This window comes from Cinclus cinclus, chromosome 17, assembly GCF_963662255.1.
Source record: "Cinclus cinclus chromosome 17, bCinCin1.1, whole genome shotgun sequence".
In the NCBI taxonomy this organism is placed as follows: Eukaryota; Metazoa; Chordata; class Aves; order Passeriformes; family Cinclidae; genus Cinclus; species Cinclus cinclus.
Window position 1 is genome coordinate 13,849,075 of NC_085062.1, and position 18,238 is coordinate 13,867,312.

General features: G+C 48.8%; 1 protein-coding gene across 1 annotated transcript in view; it reads left to right on the plus strand.

Annotated features, from left to right (window-relative positions):
* Window positions 1-3,681: 3,681 nt before the first annotated feature.
* POLE (DNA polymerase epsilon, catalytic subunit) overlaps window positions 3,682-18,238 on the plus strand; it is a 32,697-nt gene continuing 18,140 nt past the window's right edge. The window contains exons 1-22 of the mRNA XM_062504704.1: window positions 3,682-3,912; window positions 4,387-4,467; window positions 4,541-4,585; window positions 4,721-4,813; window positions 5,338-5,492; window positions 7,635-7,776; window positions 8,068-8,148; window positions 8,236-8,343; window positions 8,750-8,860; window positions 9,131-9,216; window positions 9,921-10,040; window positions 10,783-10,915; window positions 11,657-11,770; window positions 12,363-12,575; window positions 13,276-13,383; window positions 14,016-14,144; window positions 14,946-15,048; window positions 15,143-15,289; window positions 15,863-16,008; window positions 16,750-16,898; window positions 17,269-17,361; window positions 18,023-18,167. Coding sequence (XP_062360688.1) covers window positions 3,682-3,912; window positions 4,387-4,467; window positions 4,541-4,585; window positions 4,721-4,813; window positions 5,338-5,492; window positions 7,635-7,776; window positions 8,068-8,148; window positions 8,236-8,343; window positions 8,750-8,860; window positions 9,131-9,216; window positions 9,921-10,040; window positions 10,783-10,915; window positions 11,657-11,770; window positions 12,363-12,575; window positions 13,276-13,383; window positions 14,016-14,144; window positions 14,946-15,048; window positions 15,143-15,289; window positions 15,863-16,008; window positions 16,750-16,898; window positions 17,269-17,361; window positions 18,023-18,167 — 2,733 coding nt within the window. The remainder of the gene's footprint in view (window positions 3,913-4,386; window positions 4,468-4,540; window positions 4,586-4,720; window positions 4,814-5,337; window positions 5,493-7,634; window positions 7,777-8,067; window positions 8,149-8,235; window positions 8,344-8,749; window positions 8,861-9,130; window positions 9,217-9,920; window positions 10,041-10,782; window positions 10,916-11,656; window positions 11,771-12,362; window positions 12,576-13,275; window positions 13,384-14,015; window positions 14,145-14,945; window positions 15,049-15,142; window positions 15,290-15,862; window positions 16,009-16,749; window positions 16,899-17,268; window positions 17,362-18,022; window positions 18,168-18,238) is intronic.

The window sequence follows — 18,238 nt, forward strand, 5'->3', positions numbered from 1 at the left end:
TGGGCATTTTGGGAAATCAGTACCTCTCAAGTACCTCAGCCAGTGGGGAAAGAGAGAGGGACGTGAGGCTGGGAAATTAAGATAAGAAGGAGGCTGCATCCTCCAAAACTTTGAGAGACCCCAGGGGAAATGCCCCATGGCCTCTCCCTTTATTTGAATAAAGTTGCAGGACTCCTCTGTCTCCTTTTTGGACATAAACCTCTGATGTTAGTGGATTAATTTTCCTGACACTGCCAGTTAAGAAATCATATGGAAGCTATAGAATAGTGCAGGACCTAAGAACAATAAATGAAACTACTGAACCCAGGCACACCACGGTCCCAGACCCTTATACTATCTTGACCCTTAAACTATACTTTCCTCCTCCCACTGCTACTATTCACTACTTGATTTAAAAGATGATTTCTGGGGATGCCCACTTACAGAGCATAGTAAACAGTATTTTGCCTTTGCGCTGGAACAAGAAGGAGAAGGGAAGATAGTAAAGACATGGATGGTAATTCTGCAGGGATACACTGAAGCACTGGTCATATTTATATGGGAAAGATATTAAAAGCATTTACTCCATACCTAGGAATTAGGTTATTGCAGTATGTGAAGGATTTATTCCTGTTGGGATAACCAGAGGAGGTGGTAGGGGAAGCCAATGTGAAATTGCTTAACTTTCTGGCTGGAGGATGGGGGCTTGCGGTGTCTGAAGGGAGGGTAGAGGTGATAGAGAGAAAAGCTGAATGTTTGGGGCATATTCTGGCTGAAGGTTTGCAGTGTGTTGGCCCAGAGGGGGCCCAGGGAATCTTGGAGGTGCTGTTGGCCAGGACTGAAGGGGAGCTGTGACAATTTTTAAGATTAATAGGGTATTGCAGGACCTGGATTAAGGATTTTTTATTCTGTGACATTTTAAACTCATATAGCCCTAGTGTTGTAGTATGGACACCAGAAAGAGCAAAACTTTAGCCAGACTCTGAAAAGGAATTTGAATTGTATGTGCATATTAAATACTGGGATCTGCCAAGGGAATTCTAGTGCTAAAACATTTGACCCATTGGTGAGGGGGTGACCCCACTATTTGCTCTAAGGGCAACTGAGGCTCTGTTGTCTGCAGAATTGTGCAGCCACAGCTTTGATGGTAACTGATGGCAGGATTGTTAAAGTCTGGCATCACGTTCTAAGTAGATGACGAGCACTAAATTGTTACAGTATGAAATCTGTCTAATGGAACAGGAGGATCTAGAATTGAGAAATGGGTAAGGGTTTAACCCAGCCTCCTGTTTAACTGGTTCCAAGGAAGGAAACCTAAAGGAAACTCATGGCTGTATCCAGGTGACAGACCTCCAGATCAGAGCTAGGGAAGATTTACAGGTTAACCCTTGGCCAAATGGGGAAAGGTGTTTATTGATAAATCTTCAAGAGTAATAGGAGGATAACAAGTTTCTGGATATGGTATAGTAAAAGGAAGGGAATTGCAAGAAGAAGGGAAGCTATCATGCACATGATCAGCAGAGACCACAGAATTGTATGCCTTAATAAAAGCCTGTTCTGCTTTGGGCCTTCTTTGTTTTAGCAAAAAGAGCTCTTGAGGGGCACCTGGCTAAAGTTAATAGCCAGATAACAAAGGAGATTGCAAGGCAGGGGAGTGACCCTAGGCTACAAGTCCTTCCAGAGGTGCCTATTTGAGATGCCCTGGGTGAGAGGGCTTAAATATCCTCTGGTAGTGGTATGCCAGCTGGCAGGATGGCCAAAGGCATTTCCAGCCTCTTCAGCAACTTATTTGATCAGTTAACAAATGATTTCTGAATATGGGATTGTGAAGGCAGTGGACTCGGACAGGGGACCTCATTTTACAGAGGGATCCATCGAAGGATTATGGCTGCTTTGAGAATTCAGTGGGACCTCCATATCCTCTGGCATCCTTAGAATTTAGGTCAAATAGAAAGGATGAACATGTCACTGAAACTGCAGCAAAACCAAAAAACTCTCCAACAACCATTTTTAGTGTTAGAGAATCAAGGCATTACTTTATTCTGGCCAGAATGTGCAACAGAAATAATTTCACCCACACATTGTCCAGATGTGCAGAGCAAATCATTCTATGACACATAAATATTACTAGATTTCCCCCATATTTTATACAGTCAAACCTCATAGAAATTCATTGGTTCAATGTGCATTGGTCCCAGGTTTTTCAGTTTCTAATATTTGGTTTCCTATTGTTTACAGATTTCTTTGCCTCCAAGGCTAATTTGGTCCTCATTCCTTGGTTCTCTCATCAATCTTTTCCGGACCAGGCGTCTCCGACCCCTGGGGTTGAAGGTTGATGTCGTTAATGCTCGTTGAAGGCTGCCTATCTGCTGGTATCTGTGTCTGCTGGCTATTCCCAATCTATGTAGGTGTTGAACTCACCAGTTTTCGCCTGGTGAAACAGAGTAATTTGAAAAGAAACTTAAATTACCTTTTCCCTGGACAAAAGCAAACTAACCTGACTAAAGTTACATTAAAAATGTTAAATTTTGTATCATTTCCCACACTCTGTCTATTTTAAGTACACTGGCTTTTCACAGCGAGATTTTCTATACATAGAGGAGATACTAATCCATAGGTTATCCAGAAACCCATTTGGGTTAGCCATTCCAGGATGATCAGCCTGGACTTTGCCACTGCTGAACATGTGAAGCAGGAGGACACCAGACACGAGGAAGGTGACAGCTGATGACAGCACCTTGCAGGTGGCCATCTTGTGTTCGGTGCCTGTGGGTCCTAGGTGTCCTGTGTTTGCATCCATGTGTGTGTCTCTGGGACCTGTGTGTCTCCTGAAGCCCAAAACTGGGCAAGAAAATAATACTCTATAGTAAGACGGCTATGGAGCAGGTATTTGTTTATTCAGCACTGGGAGTGAAGGGGATCTCTCTGACAAAAACTTTCTAAATCTTCTTTAGCCTCCAGTTACATTTTAAAAGTCCTTCTGGGCAATGTCACAATTACAACATATCATTAGCATATTCATATTTGCATAAAGATGTGTCACGGTTTTACAATAGTTTGTTGCTTTCGTGTATGCATCAGTTCCTTCTGTGGTGGTCGTCAGTCTTCTGGTGGTCTTCTGATGAAGGCTTCTGTAGTCTTCCTCACACTTGAGCTTTATACCTCTATCTTCAGCGCATGCCTTGGTGCTTCTTATTTTTCAGTCTAACATGTTTTTAGCTAATTTTGCAGTTTGCAAGTTCCGTTAAAACTTGTTATCTTGATGGCTTTTGTTATCCCACTTGCCCTGCTACCTGCTATTCTTTGCTACCTTGCTTGTTTTACCTGCACATCTTGTTCCACTATTACTTGTCGTTAACCTTTTGTTATATACCACTTAGGATTCACTTAGGCCAACCTGCAACCTGGCAGTCCCCGCAGTCCCGGCACAGCCCCCGCAGCCTCAGCACAATATCCGCAAACCCGGCACAGGCTGCCCGCCTTGGTCGCGCGGAGGGGCGCGAGGGCGCGCGCCGGGGGCGGGACGAGGGTCGAGAGCTCCGCCTGTCATTGGTGGAATGTGCCCGTCGGGGAGGCAGGGCCGCGTTTTTGATTGGTGCTTTCGCCGCGACGCGTCGTGAGGGGTTCGGTCTCGCGAGAACCGGGTGCAGCGCGGGAAATTCCTCCCGCGGTGCCGCTGAGGTGAGGTCTAGGCCGGCCGGGATGGGGCAGCGGGACGGCGCCGAGCCCGAGGCAGCGCGGCGTGGGCGGCGGCTAGGCGGGTACCGGGAGCCGGCGGACAGCGCCGGGCCCGGCCGTGACGATGCCCCCGCGCTGTCTGCACTCAAGCGCCTGGAGCGGGCACAGCGCACGGACCGGCTAGACGCGCTGTTCGGCTTCGAGCGGCCCGCGGAGCCCGGTGAGCGGACGGGCTGGCTCATCAACATGCACCCGGTACGAGATGGCGCGGCAGGAGGGGAGCAGGCAAGAGATGGGGCACGGGGCGTCCAGTGGGGAGGCCCCTGATAGAGCCTAGGGAGGGGTTTCCCACAGAGACACTCCAGCCGTACCAGGAATGGGAGTCCCACAGAGATATGGCCGGTAGGACAGGGGTCCTATGGGGAGACCCCCGATACAGTGCGGGGTGTGGGGGGAGTGTCCCACCGAGATACCTCTGATAGGGCGTGGGGGAGTAAGTTCCCTGAGGAGACCCATGGTAGGGCCGAGCGAGGCCGTTCCCACTGACAGACCCCGACCCTACTCCGGGGAGTGGGTCCAGTGTCCCTATTGGGCCTCCCATGATTCCTTGGCCCTACCGGAAGGGAAGTCCTACACAGAGACTTCCGGTAAACTCCGGGGAGGAAGGGTCCCGTGGTGGGGTCCCGGGGTAGTTTCATGGTGCCCATGACTCCTGGTGCCCACGGACAGACGGAGGTGCTGGATGAGGACCGGCGGTCAGTGAGTGCAGTGGACTACTACTTCATCCAGGAGGATGGGAGCCGCTTCAAGGTGAGTACCAGGACAGGTGGGTATGCTGTCCCAAAAGGGAACCTGTCACCATCATCTGTCTGCTCCTTCCTAGGTGGCCCTACCCTACCAGCCCTACTTCTACATTGCCACCCAGAAGGTGAGCAGGCGCAGGGCTGAGCTCCCCAGGGAAGGAGACAACATCTTGGGGAGCTCAAGACCTTCTGGGCAGTCTGCTTTGGGATGACTGCCCAAGGACAGAGAAGCACTGCTCAGCCTCTGGGTCTCTTGACAGGGCTGTGAGCGGGAAGTGTCCTCATTCCTCTCCAAGAAGTTCCAAGGGAAGATTGCAAAACTGGAAACTGTCCCCAAAGAGGACTTGGACCTGGTCTGTATACCTCTGTGGCAGTTCTTTGGACCTTGCACAGCTCTAGTAGGAAGGGATGAGGAGGGAGAGAAGGCAGTATGCTTGATTTAAGTCTCCCAGTGCTGTGGCATCTCACAAATGTATTTACTATGGCTGATTTCTTATCAACAGTAATTACATTCCTCTCCTTGAAAATACCAACTATTTCAGACAGTGTGTTCAGGACATTAGTTTCTGAAATTAAAGTGATTGGAGGAAGAAGGATACTGCAGAAGGGGGATGCTGCTTATGCTCAATGCATTCTTCCTCTTTTTCCCTGGGTAAATCCCACTTCTGGGTGCCTGCACAAGCAGCAGGGCTGGCTGGGCTCTTGCTGTGCCACTCTTGTACTCTTGACACACCTACCAGAATCTCTCAGTACTTTACTGTCCCACCCATCAGTACCTCTTTTTTGGCCAATCTGTCCATCTGCATCAGTTTTGTTGGCCTTCATCCCCTTCTAATGGCACCCATCACTGATCTGCTGTTCTCCTGCTGCTTTGCAGCCAAACCACTTGGTGGGCCTGAAGAGGAACTACATCAAGCTGTCCTTCAACACAGTGGAGGACTTGGTGAAGGTGCGGAAGGATATCTCTCCTGCTGTGAGGAAAAACAGGGAGCAGGACCAGGCGAGTGATGTCTACACGACCATGCTGTCGAGGTGGGAGCTCCCCACGGGGAATTCAGTCGGTCTCTTGTGTTAATTCAAACTACATGGAGTAGTTTGGTTTGAAAGGGGCTTCTAAAGGCTGTCTAGTCTAGCCCACCTGCAATGAGCAGGGACACTTTCCACTATCCCAGGTTGCTCCAATCCCTGTCCAACCTGGCCTTGAACACTTCCAAGGATGGGGCAGCTACCGCTTCTCTGGGCAATGTGTGCCAGTGCCTCACCACCCACTTAGTAATTAGACCCTCTTGATTATTTCTCAGCTGTCCTCAGAGTTGTCTTGCTTGTGTCTGACCCCTGCTATGCCTCTCTGCCACCCATCTTCAGTGTGGTTCTTCCAGCTCTGTGCTGCACATCAAGAGGCCCCAGAGCTGATGGGATGGGATGTGGTGGTATCTCTGGTTGCCTGTCGAAGTTTGCCCATTCCCTGTGAAAGGATCCACAGAAGCAATGGGCAACCTTAATTCTAGGTGTGATCAAGACAGAAATAATCCAACATTTTCTATTTGTCTCCTGTCCCTGACTCCTGCTGCTAGTGTCACCAGTGGCAGTGGGCATCCCTGGTAGACAGGCACCAGGGGAGGGACTGTGCTAGACCTGTTGTTTACAAGTAGAGATGGGCTGGTGAGAGATGTGGTAGTTGGAGGCCATTTGGGACATAGTGATCGTGAAATTATAGGGTTCTTGATATTTGGTGAAATAAGGAGGAGCATCAATAAAACTTTCACAATGGACTTCCAGAGGGCAGACTTTGGCCTGTTTAGGAGAGTTCCTTGGGAAGCAGCCCTTAAAAACAAAGCCATCCAGGAAGGGTGGGCATGCTTCAAAACAGAGATCTTGAGGGCACAGGAACAGACTGTTCCTATGGGCTGAAAGATGAGTTGACAAGGCAGTCATCCAGCCTGGATAGGCAAAGAGGTTTTGAAGTAATTTAGGAAAAAAAAGGGGATGTATCATCTTTGGAAGAAGGGTCAGGTATGTCAGGAAATATTTAAGGGAGTTGCTAAGGCATGTAGAAAAAAAGTTAGAGAGGCCAAAGCTCAGTTAGAACTTAATTTGGTAACTTTTGTGAAGGATAATAAATGTTTTTACAAAATATATTAACAGCAAAAGGAAGGGTAAGACCAACCTTTGTTTTCTATTAGATGTGGGAGGGAGTTTAGTAACTGCTGATGAGGAGAAGGTGGAAGTGCTTAACACCTTCTTTGCCTCAGTCTTTAGTGGGAAGATGGCTTGTCCTCGGGACAGCTGTCCTCCTGGATTGGCACATGGTGTCAGAGAGCAGAATGGTCACCCTGTTATCCACCAGGAGGCAGTCAGAGAACTGCTGAGCAGCTTGGATATTCGTAAATCTATGGGCCCAAATGGGATCCATCCCAGGGTGATGAGGGAGCTAGCAGATGAACTTGTGAAGCCTCTCTTCATCATTTATCAGCCGTCCTGGGGCACTGGTGAGGTTCCAGGTGACTGGAAGCTGGCCAGTGTGATACCCATTCACAAAAAGGGTAGGAAGGAGGATCCTGGTAATTATAGGCCGGTTACCTTGACCTCAGTACCAGGTAAGGTTATGGAACAGTTTATACTAAGTGCCATCATTAAGAATTTGAAGGATGGCCATGGTATCAGACCCAGCCAGCGCGGGTTTAGGAGAAGTAGGTTGTGTTTGACCAACCTGATCTCATTTTATGACCAGGGAGGTGATAAAAGTCAGCAATTGAGGGAGCTGGGGATTTTTAACCTGGAGAAAAAAGGAGACTCAGAGGTGACCTTCTCACTCTCTACAACTACCTGAAGGGTGGTTGTAGTTGGTGGGGGTCAATCTCTTTTTTCCAGGCAGCAAGTGGCAGAACGAGAGGACACGGTCTTAAGCTGCACCAAGGGAAATTTAAGTTGGATGTTAGGAAAAAGTTTTTTACTGAGAGAGTGATAAAGTACTGGAATTGCCTGCCCAGGGAGATGGTGGAGTCGCCATCCCTGGATGTGTTTAAAAAATGATTGGATGTGGCACTCAGTGCTATGGTTTAGTTGAGGTGTTAGGGCATGAGTTGGACTCAATGATGATTTTAAAGGTCTCTTCCAACCTAGTGATTCTGTGTGACATATGGGTAAGGCAGCTGCTTCCCTCTGCTCTTGCAGCACTCTGCATGGGGGCAGTCTAAACACAGATGAGGAAGGAGCCTCCAAAAAATTTGTCAGCCAGATGGACAACATTGTGGATATGCGGGAGTATGATGTGCCCTACCACGTTCGCCTTTCCATCGACCTGAAGATCCATGTGGTGAGCTTTGCTTTCCCAGTCTCACTCCTGAAGTGCAGAAAATTTTTTTCTCTCCAACACCTTTACAAAAATATTGGTGACAATGAGTTCATGTCTAGAGCTCAGTTCTCTTCTGCTGGGCTTCTCCTTCGTTAATGGCACACAGAAAAGCTACCTGGTTAATGCATGGCCATAATTTTAGCCTTTCTTCTGGGCTGCCTGTTTGCCACAGTTCCATCCCCAGCAGCTGGACAGAGTGGCATGGGGGTGTTGCCCTGCCATAAGACACTGCCCACCCTTATCTCTCCACAGGCTCACTGGTACAACGTGCGATACCGGGGCAACACCTACCCCCCCGAAATCACCCGCCGAGATGACCTTGTGGAACGGCCGGTGAGCACTGAGCAGGTGTCCTCTTTATGGGGAACCACCCTTTCAGTCAGCTCTGGAATCTTTTCTAATGGATTTGGTCCTGCTCAGGATCCTGTTGTTCTTGCCTTTGATATTGAAACAACCAAGCTCCCTTTGAAGTTTCCTGATGCAGACACAGACCAGATCATGATGATCTCCTACATGATTGATGGGCAGGTAAGGATACCTGGGTGGTTTCCTTTGGGCTTGGGTAGCAAAGCCAGGAAACAGCCCAGCATTCCCCTCCAATCCTGCTGTCTCCAGGCTTGCCATGTTGCCAGCTGCATGATGTGTGGCTGTGGGAATAGCATTAAAGTCTGGGTGATGTACTGGATACCGAGTCTTTTGGAACCCAGGTTGCTGGTGCTTCTCTTCAGGAGAGAGACAGCACTGGTGTCCCATATTGTCTTTCCATGGCCTCGTTTTCCGATGGTCAGTGGTGCTTCAGCAGATGACTCCCAGAATGTTGTAACCCCTTGACGAAGCTCTGGCTTTCAAGAGGAAAGCATCCCATTGTTTGGGCAGCATTTTTGAGTCGTCTGCAACCCCAGTCCTCCTCACTGCCTCCTTGTCACCTCCTCAGGGCTACCTGATCACAAACAGGGAGATTGTCTCAGAGAACATTGAAGACTTTGAGTTTACTCCCAAGCCGGAGTATGAGGGTCCATTTTGTGTCTTTAATGAACTTGATGAGGTAAGTCAGTTCTGCTCTGCAGAGTTTTACCTGCCTGGAGCTTTTCTTGGCCATAGAGCCCATTCCCTGGCAGATTGCCTCCCTGGGAAACACAGTAAGTCCAACAGGGCTGCTTGTGCTTTTGTTTATTGGGAATAAGGGTAAGAGAAATCAGGTTTGTGCTAGGTGCAGAGGAAAGAGGAAGAGTGGAACAAATTGTGTGGTATCTACCACCTCTCTGTGGAGGAGATGAAGTTCCTTAAAATACATGTCTTTTCTGTTTCATCCCAGGCTCATTTAATCCAGAGATGGTTTGAACACATCCAGGAGACCAAACCCACCATCATTGTCACATACAACGGAGACTTCTTTGACTGGTAAGGTCAGGGATGATGACTAAACTGGCAATGAGTCATCTGAACTAGAGGCCAAGGTCAGGTTCTATGCTTGACATCCTTCCATAGTTCAGACAGTGGGGGGAGGCCATGTGGCCACATGCAAAGCAGCCATGTCCTGCACCTCACCAAATCCTGTGGTCATTAGACTTGGCAGTAGGACTTTCTGAAGAGTCCCATCCACTTGTTTGAGCTGCTTTTAAACCCTTGGCAATGTGGGAATGTCAGTGTATGGATGAGCTCAGTCATGTGAGAGCAGGGAGAAGGTCAAAGGAGACCTGGAGGATATTGGAAGACGTGTTCAGAAGAGCCTGGGAAAGCAGGAGGAGAGGGACCGCACATCTCTGCCTCCAGATGCAGGATACAAGCAAGCAGGTTTGCCTCTTGAACCACAAAATGGTTTGGGTTGGAAGAGACCTTAAAAATCATCTTGTTCCAACCCTGCTACCATGACCAGAGACACCTTCCACTAGACCAGGTTGTTTCAAGTCCCAGCTGGCCTTGAACACTTCCAGGTATCATGTGTCTACTTGCCCTGTAGGAAGTTTTCCCTGTGACCAGATACACAGATAAAGCACAAGAAAAATGCTTTAGGCAGTTTGTGACAAAGTGGTCATGGAACCATTGTTGGAGATGCAGGAAAATGGCTGTTCTGCTCCTTCTCTTCATGCTACCTCTTTCTCCAGGCCCTTTGTGGAAGCAAGAGCAGCAGTTCATGGAATTAATATGTATCAGGAAATTGGGTTTCAGAAGGATAGCCAGGGAGAGTACAAAGCATCCCAGTGCATCCACATGGACTGTCTGAGGTACTGAATGCTGCCCCTCTACCATGTAGTTGTGTCTTTATCTGTTCCATTCTGATAAAATACCTGCAGTTGTATTTGGGTACTGTTCTCATGTTCTGTCTGTTGGAAGCTTTGTGTGTCACCTTCTTCAGCTGTGTGATAATCCATTCCTGTGTTGTCTTCTTCCCCTTGGTGTGCTGCATCCCACAGGAACTGCTAAGTCTTCCACTGAAGGGCTCCCAGGCTGCTCTTGCCCTGCAGCCTTGGTGTTCTATCGCTGATTTGGGAGGACAGAGAAAGGGAGAGGGAGTGGGTTAAGATCTGGCCATTGGTGTAGGGAAAGGGACTATAGCCTCACCTACCGACCTCCTGACATAGAGGAAAGGACACATGGGACAGACAGAACTTTGGGGTTTTATGTTTTATGTTCCTCCCTGGAGCAGACTGGGCTCTGGAGCACAGCTGGATGTCCTTGCAGTTCTTGCAGGTGGGGTCTTCTTCAGTGGTCAAATATTTATCTTACAGCCGCTGAGGGAGCTGGAAGGTGGAAATCATGACCAGTGGTGGTGGGATGGATGGTGGGGGTTGTTCTGGTTGGGCTAGCCAAAGTTGGACAGCCTTGTACCCCACTGTTCTTGGATGCTGGGCTGTCTTTGGTGAGAGATCCCCATGGTAGTTGTGATGCCCTTCAAAATCTTGACCCTGTTTTGAAGGTCAGGCCTGGTTTCTCTGCACAAACTGATATTTTCCTGATTCTGTCCAGGTGGGTGAAGAGAGACAGTTACCTCCCAGTGGGAAGTCACAACCTGAAAGCAGCAGCTAAAGCAAAACTGGGTTATGATCCAGTGGAGTTGGACCCTGAGGAGATGTGCCGCATGGCCATGGAGGAGCCTCAGGTATTCCCTCCCTTTGCTCTATGGGGAGACAAGGCTAGAGCAGCTGCTCTAAGACTGAATCTCTAAGTTAGATTGTATTTTGAGAAATATTAACTGCGTCTGTCTCCCCAGACTTCCAATGCCTTAGAGCTTACAGGGAAGAAGGAACAGGATTCCCCTGAAGTGTATCTGGCCCTGGTATTGCGTTGTGCGTTCTCTGTATTTATTTAGTCAGTGTGGGGTGAAAAGCACCACTGAAATCAGAAACACCATGAAGAACTGAGACCTGCTAAGGATGCAGGAGAGGGTTAGTGCTCCAGGTGTCACAGGCACGAAATTCTGCTGAGCCCTGTAGCAGCTTTCTGAGACCCAAACTGGGGAGCAGATTATGTGTGTTCAGCTCATCTTCCCTGTTCCTTCTCAGTTAGAGCTGACATGTTGCTGTTTAGAGCTAAAGCAGGATGTCCTTGGAGGCAAACACATTATTCTTTATATAATTTATATTCTTTATATAATTTATATTCTTTATATAATTTATATTCTTTATATAATTTATATTCTTTATATAATTTTTATTCTTTATATAGATATAATTTATATTTTATATATATATAATATCCTTTGGATAGGCTGTGGAGAAGTGCACCTTTTCCTGCTTCCTGCTGATAGGAGAATGTCCAGCAGGAAGCAATGAAAGATCATTGTCACTGAGCCACTGTCACTTGGGATTGGGATTAATTTGCTTCTCTTGTTCCTTGACAGACCTTGGCCACCTACTCAGTGTCCGATGCCGTTGCTACTTACTACATGTATATGAAGTACGTGCATCCCTTCATTTTTGCCTTGTGTACCATCATTCCCATGGAGCCTGATGAGGTGAGTGCTTTCCCAAAATTATGATCTCTTTGCTGCGTGAAGTGCCATGATTCCCACACTGCAGGGATGCTCTGGCCACAGACCTGATTCCCACTGCCTAGACACTCTGCATGTGTGGTAGGGAGGAAGGGGGGGGGGGGTGGATTTAGAGGCTCCTCCTTGCTCCTATAGCTGTGGGGTGTTTGGAGACAGGTTTCTAGAAGAAGACACCTGAGATTTGGTAGTACGGGGCTGGAAGAAGAAAGTATGGCTGATGCTCCATGCTCAGCCAAGTTCACTTGCAGTTGTGGCCATGCCAAGTTGGGTCTCCTGATGGCTGTTGTCAGCTGTAACGGAGGATGATGAGGAAGCTGTCAATGCTAAGCATGTAGAAGATGTCAGTCTGTTCCCACCTGGTTGAGCTGACAAAGGAACTTGATGGAGTGGTGTTGCAGAAGTGGCCTGGAACACTTCCAGCAATGGGGCAGCCACAGCTTCTCTGGGAAACCTGTGCCAGTTGAGTGCCTCACCACCCTTACAGGGAAGAATTTGCTCCTGATATTTAAATATGCTATTTTTGAATTTGAAACCTGATTTGGTTTCTCATGTGCAGGTGTTAAGAAAAGGATCTGGGACACTGTGCGAGGCACTGCTGATGGTTCAGGCCTATCATGCCAACATCATCTTCCCCAACAAGCAGGAGCAGGAATTCAACAAACTTACCCAAGATGGACATGTGCTAGACTCTGAGACGTACGTGGGAGGCCACGTGGAAGCACTGGAATCTGGGGTGTTCCGCAGTGACATTCCCTGCCGCTTCAGAATGGTAATGGGCCAGCAGCCAGCCCCTATCCTTGTGGATCAGTGTGGTGGGGAGGGATTCCTTTTCTACTGTTGTTGGCATCTCCAGTGTATTTCTGCTGAGCTTCTAGGGCAACACCTAGAATCACAGAAATCAGTAAGGTTGGAAAAGCCCTTCAATACTGCCAAGTCCAGCTGTTAATCCAGCATTGCCAAGGCCACTGCTGTCCCCAAGTGGCATATCTGCATGTCTTCTGAACACTTCCAGGGATGGTGATTTCACCACTGTCCTCAACATCCTGTTCCAATGCTTGGCAACCTCCAGGAGACCCTTGCTACCTGAAGCTGGGCTGGGCTGGGCTGGGAGATCTCCAAGTGACCATCTGTGCTTCAGTGGGAGAACAAGCAATCCAGTGCTTGTTGACAGCAGGGGATGGTGGTGAAGTAGGGTTTTGGGTTTATTTTTCAACCAGTGGTTCTTGGAAGTTCTGCCTCTGTCGCTTGGGGTTCTGTCCTCTCTCCCAAACAGAACATATACTGAACTCTTTCTGAGGATTTTTTTACCTGTTTCTGCTACCTCTATCACCTCCCCCAGCGCCTCAACATGTCCCTTATGGCTTAGAGGTCCCCAAGCCAAGCGGGGACAGGTGTGCAGGGCAGAAGCTGCCGGCCTGCAGCCAGGGACAGCTGCCTATGGCCTCCCTGCCTTCTCCATGTCCCTGTAGAATCCTGCTGCCTTCGACCTCCTGGTGCAGCACGTAGAGAAGACCTTGCAGCATGCTATCGAGGAAGAGGAAGGTCTGCCCTTGGATCAGGTCACCAACTTCCAGGAGGTACAGCACCTGCAGCATGGCTGAGCTGGGCAGGAAACTGGCACTACAGCTCTAAAATGCTTCTTTGGGTTTGGTTTATGCTCTGCAAAGAGAGATTAAGCAGCCCAGCCTGGGGATCGGGGTCTCTGCCCCATCTGAGGAATGCAGCTCCTGCTTTTCTCTTAATTCCCTTCACAGGTTCAACCAGGTGCAAAGCTCTGAGAGAGCTGGAAAGGAGTTTAGGGAGAAGTCAGACCCCTCAGATATCCCAAATATTCTTGTTCTTCTTGTTCCCTACTTTTTATCAGCTACAAAAGTGCTGGTTGTCCCTCTCCAAATCCAAGTCTGGAATTTCTTGGAGGGTAGCACCTCTGGTCTTTGCTGTTGTCTCCATTAACCCACTTGCACTGAAAAGGTTCTCAATCAAGTCATATTTAGGAAGCAGCTGCTCCCACTTCTGAGGTATCCTACAGAAAAGCTTACCCTGGAGGTCCAAATCCAAACCTAAAGCACCAGTGATCGAGGATCTGCTCCTTTGGTCCTTTAGATCCATCCCCAGAGCCTGTAGCAAGTGTTCATGTGAAGATCCAAATTCAACAAATATTTGACTCAATTCCTTCCTGCCCTAGCTTCACTTCTCTGTCTTACCACAGGTTTGTGATGAAATCAAGGCCAAACTGAATTCCCTGAAGGATGTTCCCAACAGAATTGAGTGTCCTCTTATCTATCATCTGGATGTGGGGGCCATGTACCCCAACATCATTCTGACCAACAGGTTGCAGGTGAGTAACATTAATTTTGTCTCTCCTAATCTGACTTCCAGATCAACTTGATGTTCTCTCTGGATTCCCTTAAAAGCAAGGGCTGAACTTTCTGCACCGGGCAGGGGAAGCAGATAAGGCTGGTTCTAAAATTTGTTCAAGCTGCTGTGGAATTGTGGAATCAGGGAATTATTTTGGTTGGAAAAGCCGTTTAAGACCATTGAGTCCAACCAGTCTGCCAGCATTGCCAAAGCCACCACTAACCCATGTACCCAGGTGGCACATCCACATGGCTTTTAAACACTTTCAGGATAATGCCACTCTGGAAAACCTGTGCCAGTGTCTGATCACCCCTTCAGTGAAGGATTTTTCCCTAATATCCAACCTAAACATCTTCTGGCACAACTTGAGGCTGTTTCCTCACTTGTTCCTGGGGAGTAGAGCCTGACCCCTACCTGACTCCACCTTCCTGTCAGGAAGTTGTAGGAAAAAGAGTGTCCTCCCTGAGCCTACTTTTCTCCAGGCTGAACCCTCCCAGCTTCCTCAGCTGCTCCTCATTAGGCTTGTGTTCCAGCCCCTTCCCCAGCTCTGTTGTCCTCTGGATGGCCAGGTCTTCAGAGACTCAGCTACAGCTTCAGCTAGCGCTCTTCCCAAAAACCCAGCTGTTGTTTTGAGGGGATTGTGCTCATGAAAGGCTCTGGAAAGAGGAACATCTCTGATATTCACACCTGTGCTCTCCTGCCACTCAGCACCTGTTCTAGCCTGAGTTGTCGTTTGGGGACCGGTGCCCTCTAACACCTGTGTGTCTGTTACTGCATCCAGCCCTCAGCCATGGTCGATGAGGCCACATGTGCTGCCTGTGACTTCAACAAGCCGGGTGCCAACTGTCAGCGCCGGATGACCTGGCAGTGGAGAGGAGAATTCAGTAAGTACAGGAAGGACCGTGTAGTCCAGTCCACAGAGATGGAGCCAAATTCCTGCTTCTCCCCTAAGAGACTGATCATTGCCTTCCTCTGCAGTGCCTGCCAGCCGCAGTGAGTACCACCGCATCCAGCAGCAGCTGGAGTCAGAGAAGTTCCCTCCCTTGTTCCCTGATGGACCACCCCGTGCTTTCCACGAGCTCTCCCGGGAAGAGCAAGCCAAGTATGAGAAAAAGCGCCTGGCAGGTAAAAAAGCAAGTCAAGGTCATGATCCTGGCACTGTTTTGCAACCTGGACTGTGAACAGTGTTCAGCAGTAGTGACCCCTCCTAGGGCTGTGGGGTGAGGTCAGACTTATCTCAGAGCTTCTCCAGGATTCCAACAGACTCATGTCTGCTTCCTAGGAGGAGCCAGGCATTGGTACCTCTCTGTGTTTACCTTTGTGTTGGAGACCCACAGATTTGAGCTGAAATATGAATGGCTCCATTTTTTGTAAGGCTGCTAAATAAAGCAAGAAATGAAAGGGAAACATCACATTATCCTATCAGCTGGAATGATGCTGTCCAGCAGAACCACCCAGCTGGCTGGGGGCAGAGCCTGGGTTTATAGGTGGACCATATGATTAGTTTGTTTTCCCCCTTGCCCTCCCTCTCTGTAAAGAGTTGCTGCATCTTTCCATGTTGGAATCTTCCTCTCCTTTTGCGGTAGGACTGTCCCCTACTCACCCATGCCTTATGCTTAGCTGCCTCCCTATCCCTATTCTGCTCATCCCTCAGGCACCCATCCCTGAGAACCTCCCTTTGCCTTCTTCCTTGACCAGATTACTGCCGCAAGGCGTACAAGAAGATCCATGTCACCAAGGTGGAGGAGCGAGTTACCACCGTCTGCCAACGAGAAAACTCTTTCTACGTGGACACAGTGCGAGCATTCCGGGACCGCCGATATGAGTTCAAGGGGCTGCACAAGGTACCAAGCTTGGGTGCTGTTCAAATTGTTTTTCTGAGCCTGGGGATTTCTTGTGCCTTGCTGAAAGCCTCAAAGGATTACTCTGTTGGCTTCCTACTGATAGAGAGCAGGGTTGTATTAGTTATTGGGAAGAAATTCTTCCCTGTTGGGGGAGGTAAGGCACTGGCACAGGTTGGCCAGAGAAGCTATGGCTTCCCCATCCTTCAAAGTGTACAAGGCCAGTTGATTGGATGGGACTTAAAGCACCCTGGTCTAGTAAAAGGTGTTCCTGCCCAAGGCAGGGGTTGGGATGAGATGAGCTTTAAGGTCCCTTTCAGCACAAGCTGTTCTATGAGTCCCTGGGGCTCTATGTGTGGCAGAGTTAATTAAAGAGCCTGTTGCTTTGCAGTTCCCCCCAGCTGCCTCTTTTGCCATGATTCCCAGGGCTTTCCTACACTGGTGGTTCTGCTGTTAGCTGGGCGTATTGAGTTCTTCCCTGCATACGTATGGTGCAGCACAGCTGGTGCTGCTTGAATTCCAATCAGTGACGGGAGCTGTGAGTCTCTTCGGACAAGTGCCAAAGTGCCTCTGGCCAACCCCTTCTGTGCTGCAAAAGAAAATGATATGTTTGGCTCATTATGCTCATCTTTGGCAAAGATACTCCTATAGAGTTGCAATGCTATACTGGGACTGAGTGGAAACCAGTTGCGTGCCACCAATACTGATATGTGGAATTGTCCTGATTCTGCCCCTGGCATGCAGGTGTGGAAGAAGAAGCTGTCTGCAGCAGTGGAGACAGGAGATGCCTCTGAAGTGAAACGCTGCAAGAACATGGAGATTCTCTATGACTCCCTGCAGCTGGCCCACAAGTGCATCCTCAACTCCTTCTATGGATATGTCATGCGGAAAGGGTAAGTCTCCCCTGGGCCATCCAGGATCCTCTAGAGAGTACCTTGGAAACCACGATTGTCCTGGTGAGGTAGTCACTACCTGAAGGACCAAGATGAGAATAGGTCCTGCCTGTAACACTCTTCTCTTGCTTCTACCCATTATTCCTCATCCTGGAGACTCTTACCAGACATTAAATTGTGGGAATCTTGTCTGTTAATGGGTTTTCAGTTTTTCTGGAGCATCAGAAGTAGAGAATTTCATAGGAGAGCAATGTTCCAAGGCCTGTGTTGTGTCTCTTGCCGTTCTTCCCCTGGAGATCTTTCTGCCCTTCCATAACTGGGTTTTGGAGGGAGCATGTCATGCTTTTAACTGTGACTCTTCTGCTCACAGAGCTCGCTGGTACTCCATGGAAATGGCTGGCATTGTCTGCTTCACAGGGGCAAATATCATCACCCAAGCCAGAGAGCTGATTGAGCAGATTGGGTGAGTGTGTGCTGAGCTGAAGAAGGTCCATCTGCATCTAGGACAGATGTGGGAGCATGTTAAACACTTGATTTTTCAGAGGGATAGAACACATTTACTGTGAGGAAGAAGGGCTGGGAAGTCTGGGGATTTTCATCCTGGAGAAGAGAAGGCTCCAGGGAGACCTTAGAGCCCCTGCAAGTGCCTAAAGAAACTCTGAGAAGGGTGGAGACAGATTTTGGGCAGCAGCCAGGAGTGTTGGGTGAGGGGGCATGGCTTCCCACTGCCAGAGGGTAGGGTTAGATGGAATATTGGGAAGAAATTCTTCTCTACACAGGTTGCCCAGAGAAGCTGTGGCTGCCCTGAATCTCAGGAAGTGTTTCAAGGCCAGATTGGCTAGGGCTTGGAGTAACCTGGTCTAGGGGAAGTTGTCCCTGCCCATGACAAGGAGTTGGAATGAGATGAGATGAGCTTTAAGGTCCCTTTAAACCTTGAGTGCTCCGTGATTCTCTAATTCTGTGAGCATTGAGATTCCTGATACTGCTGTGGTATTTGAGGGTTTGCTTTGCAGAAGGGGACAGAGTGGATGCAAAAGGCTGCTGCTGTCTTCATGGGGGACACAGAGCTGATCCTCAGGTCTCATCCACTCTGCTACTGACAGTGGCCTTCCTGCCTTCCTTAGGAGACCTCTAGAACTGGATACCGATGGGATTTGGTGTGTCCTTCCCAATAGTTTCCCAGAGAACTTCGTCATCAAGTCAACCAATACCAAGAAGCCAAAAGTGACAATCTCTTACCCAGGTGCCATGCTGAACATCCTGGTGAAGGTAAGTCTGGCACCTGTCCAGGCCAGCTTTGCAGCCTAGGAAAAGGAGATGGAGAGCTGATGAATTGAGTA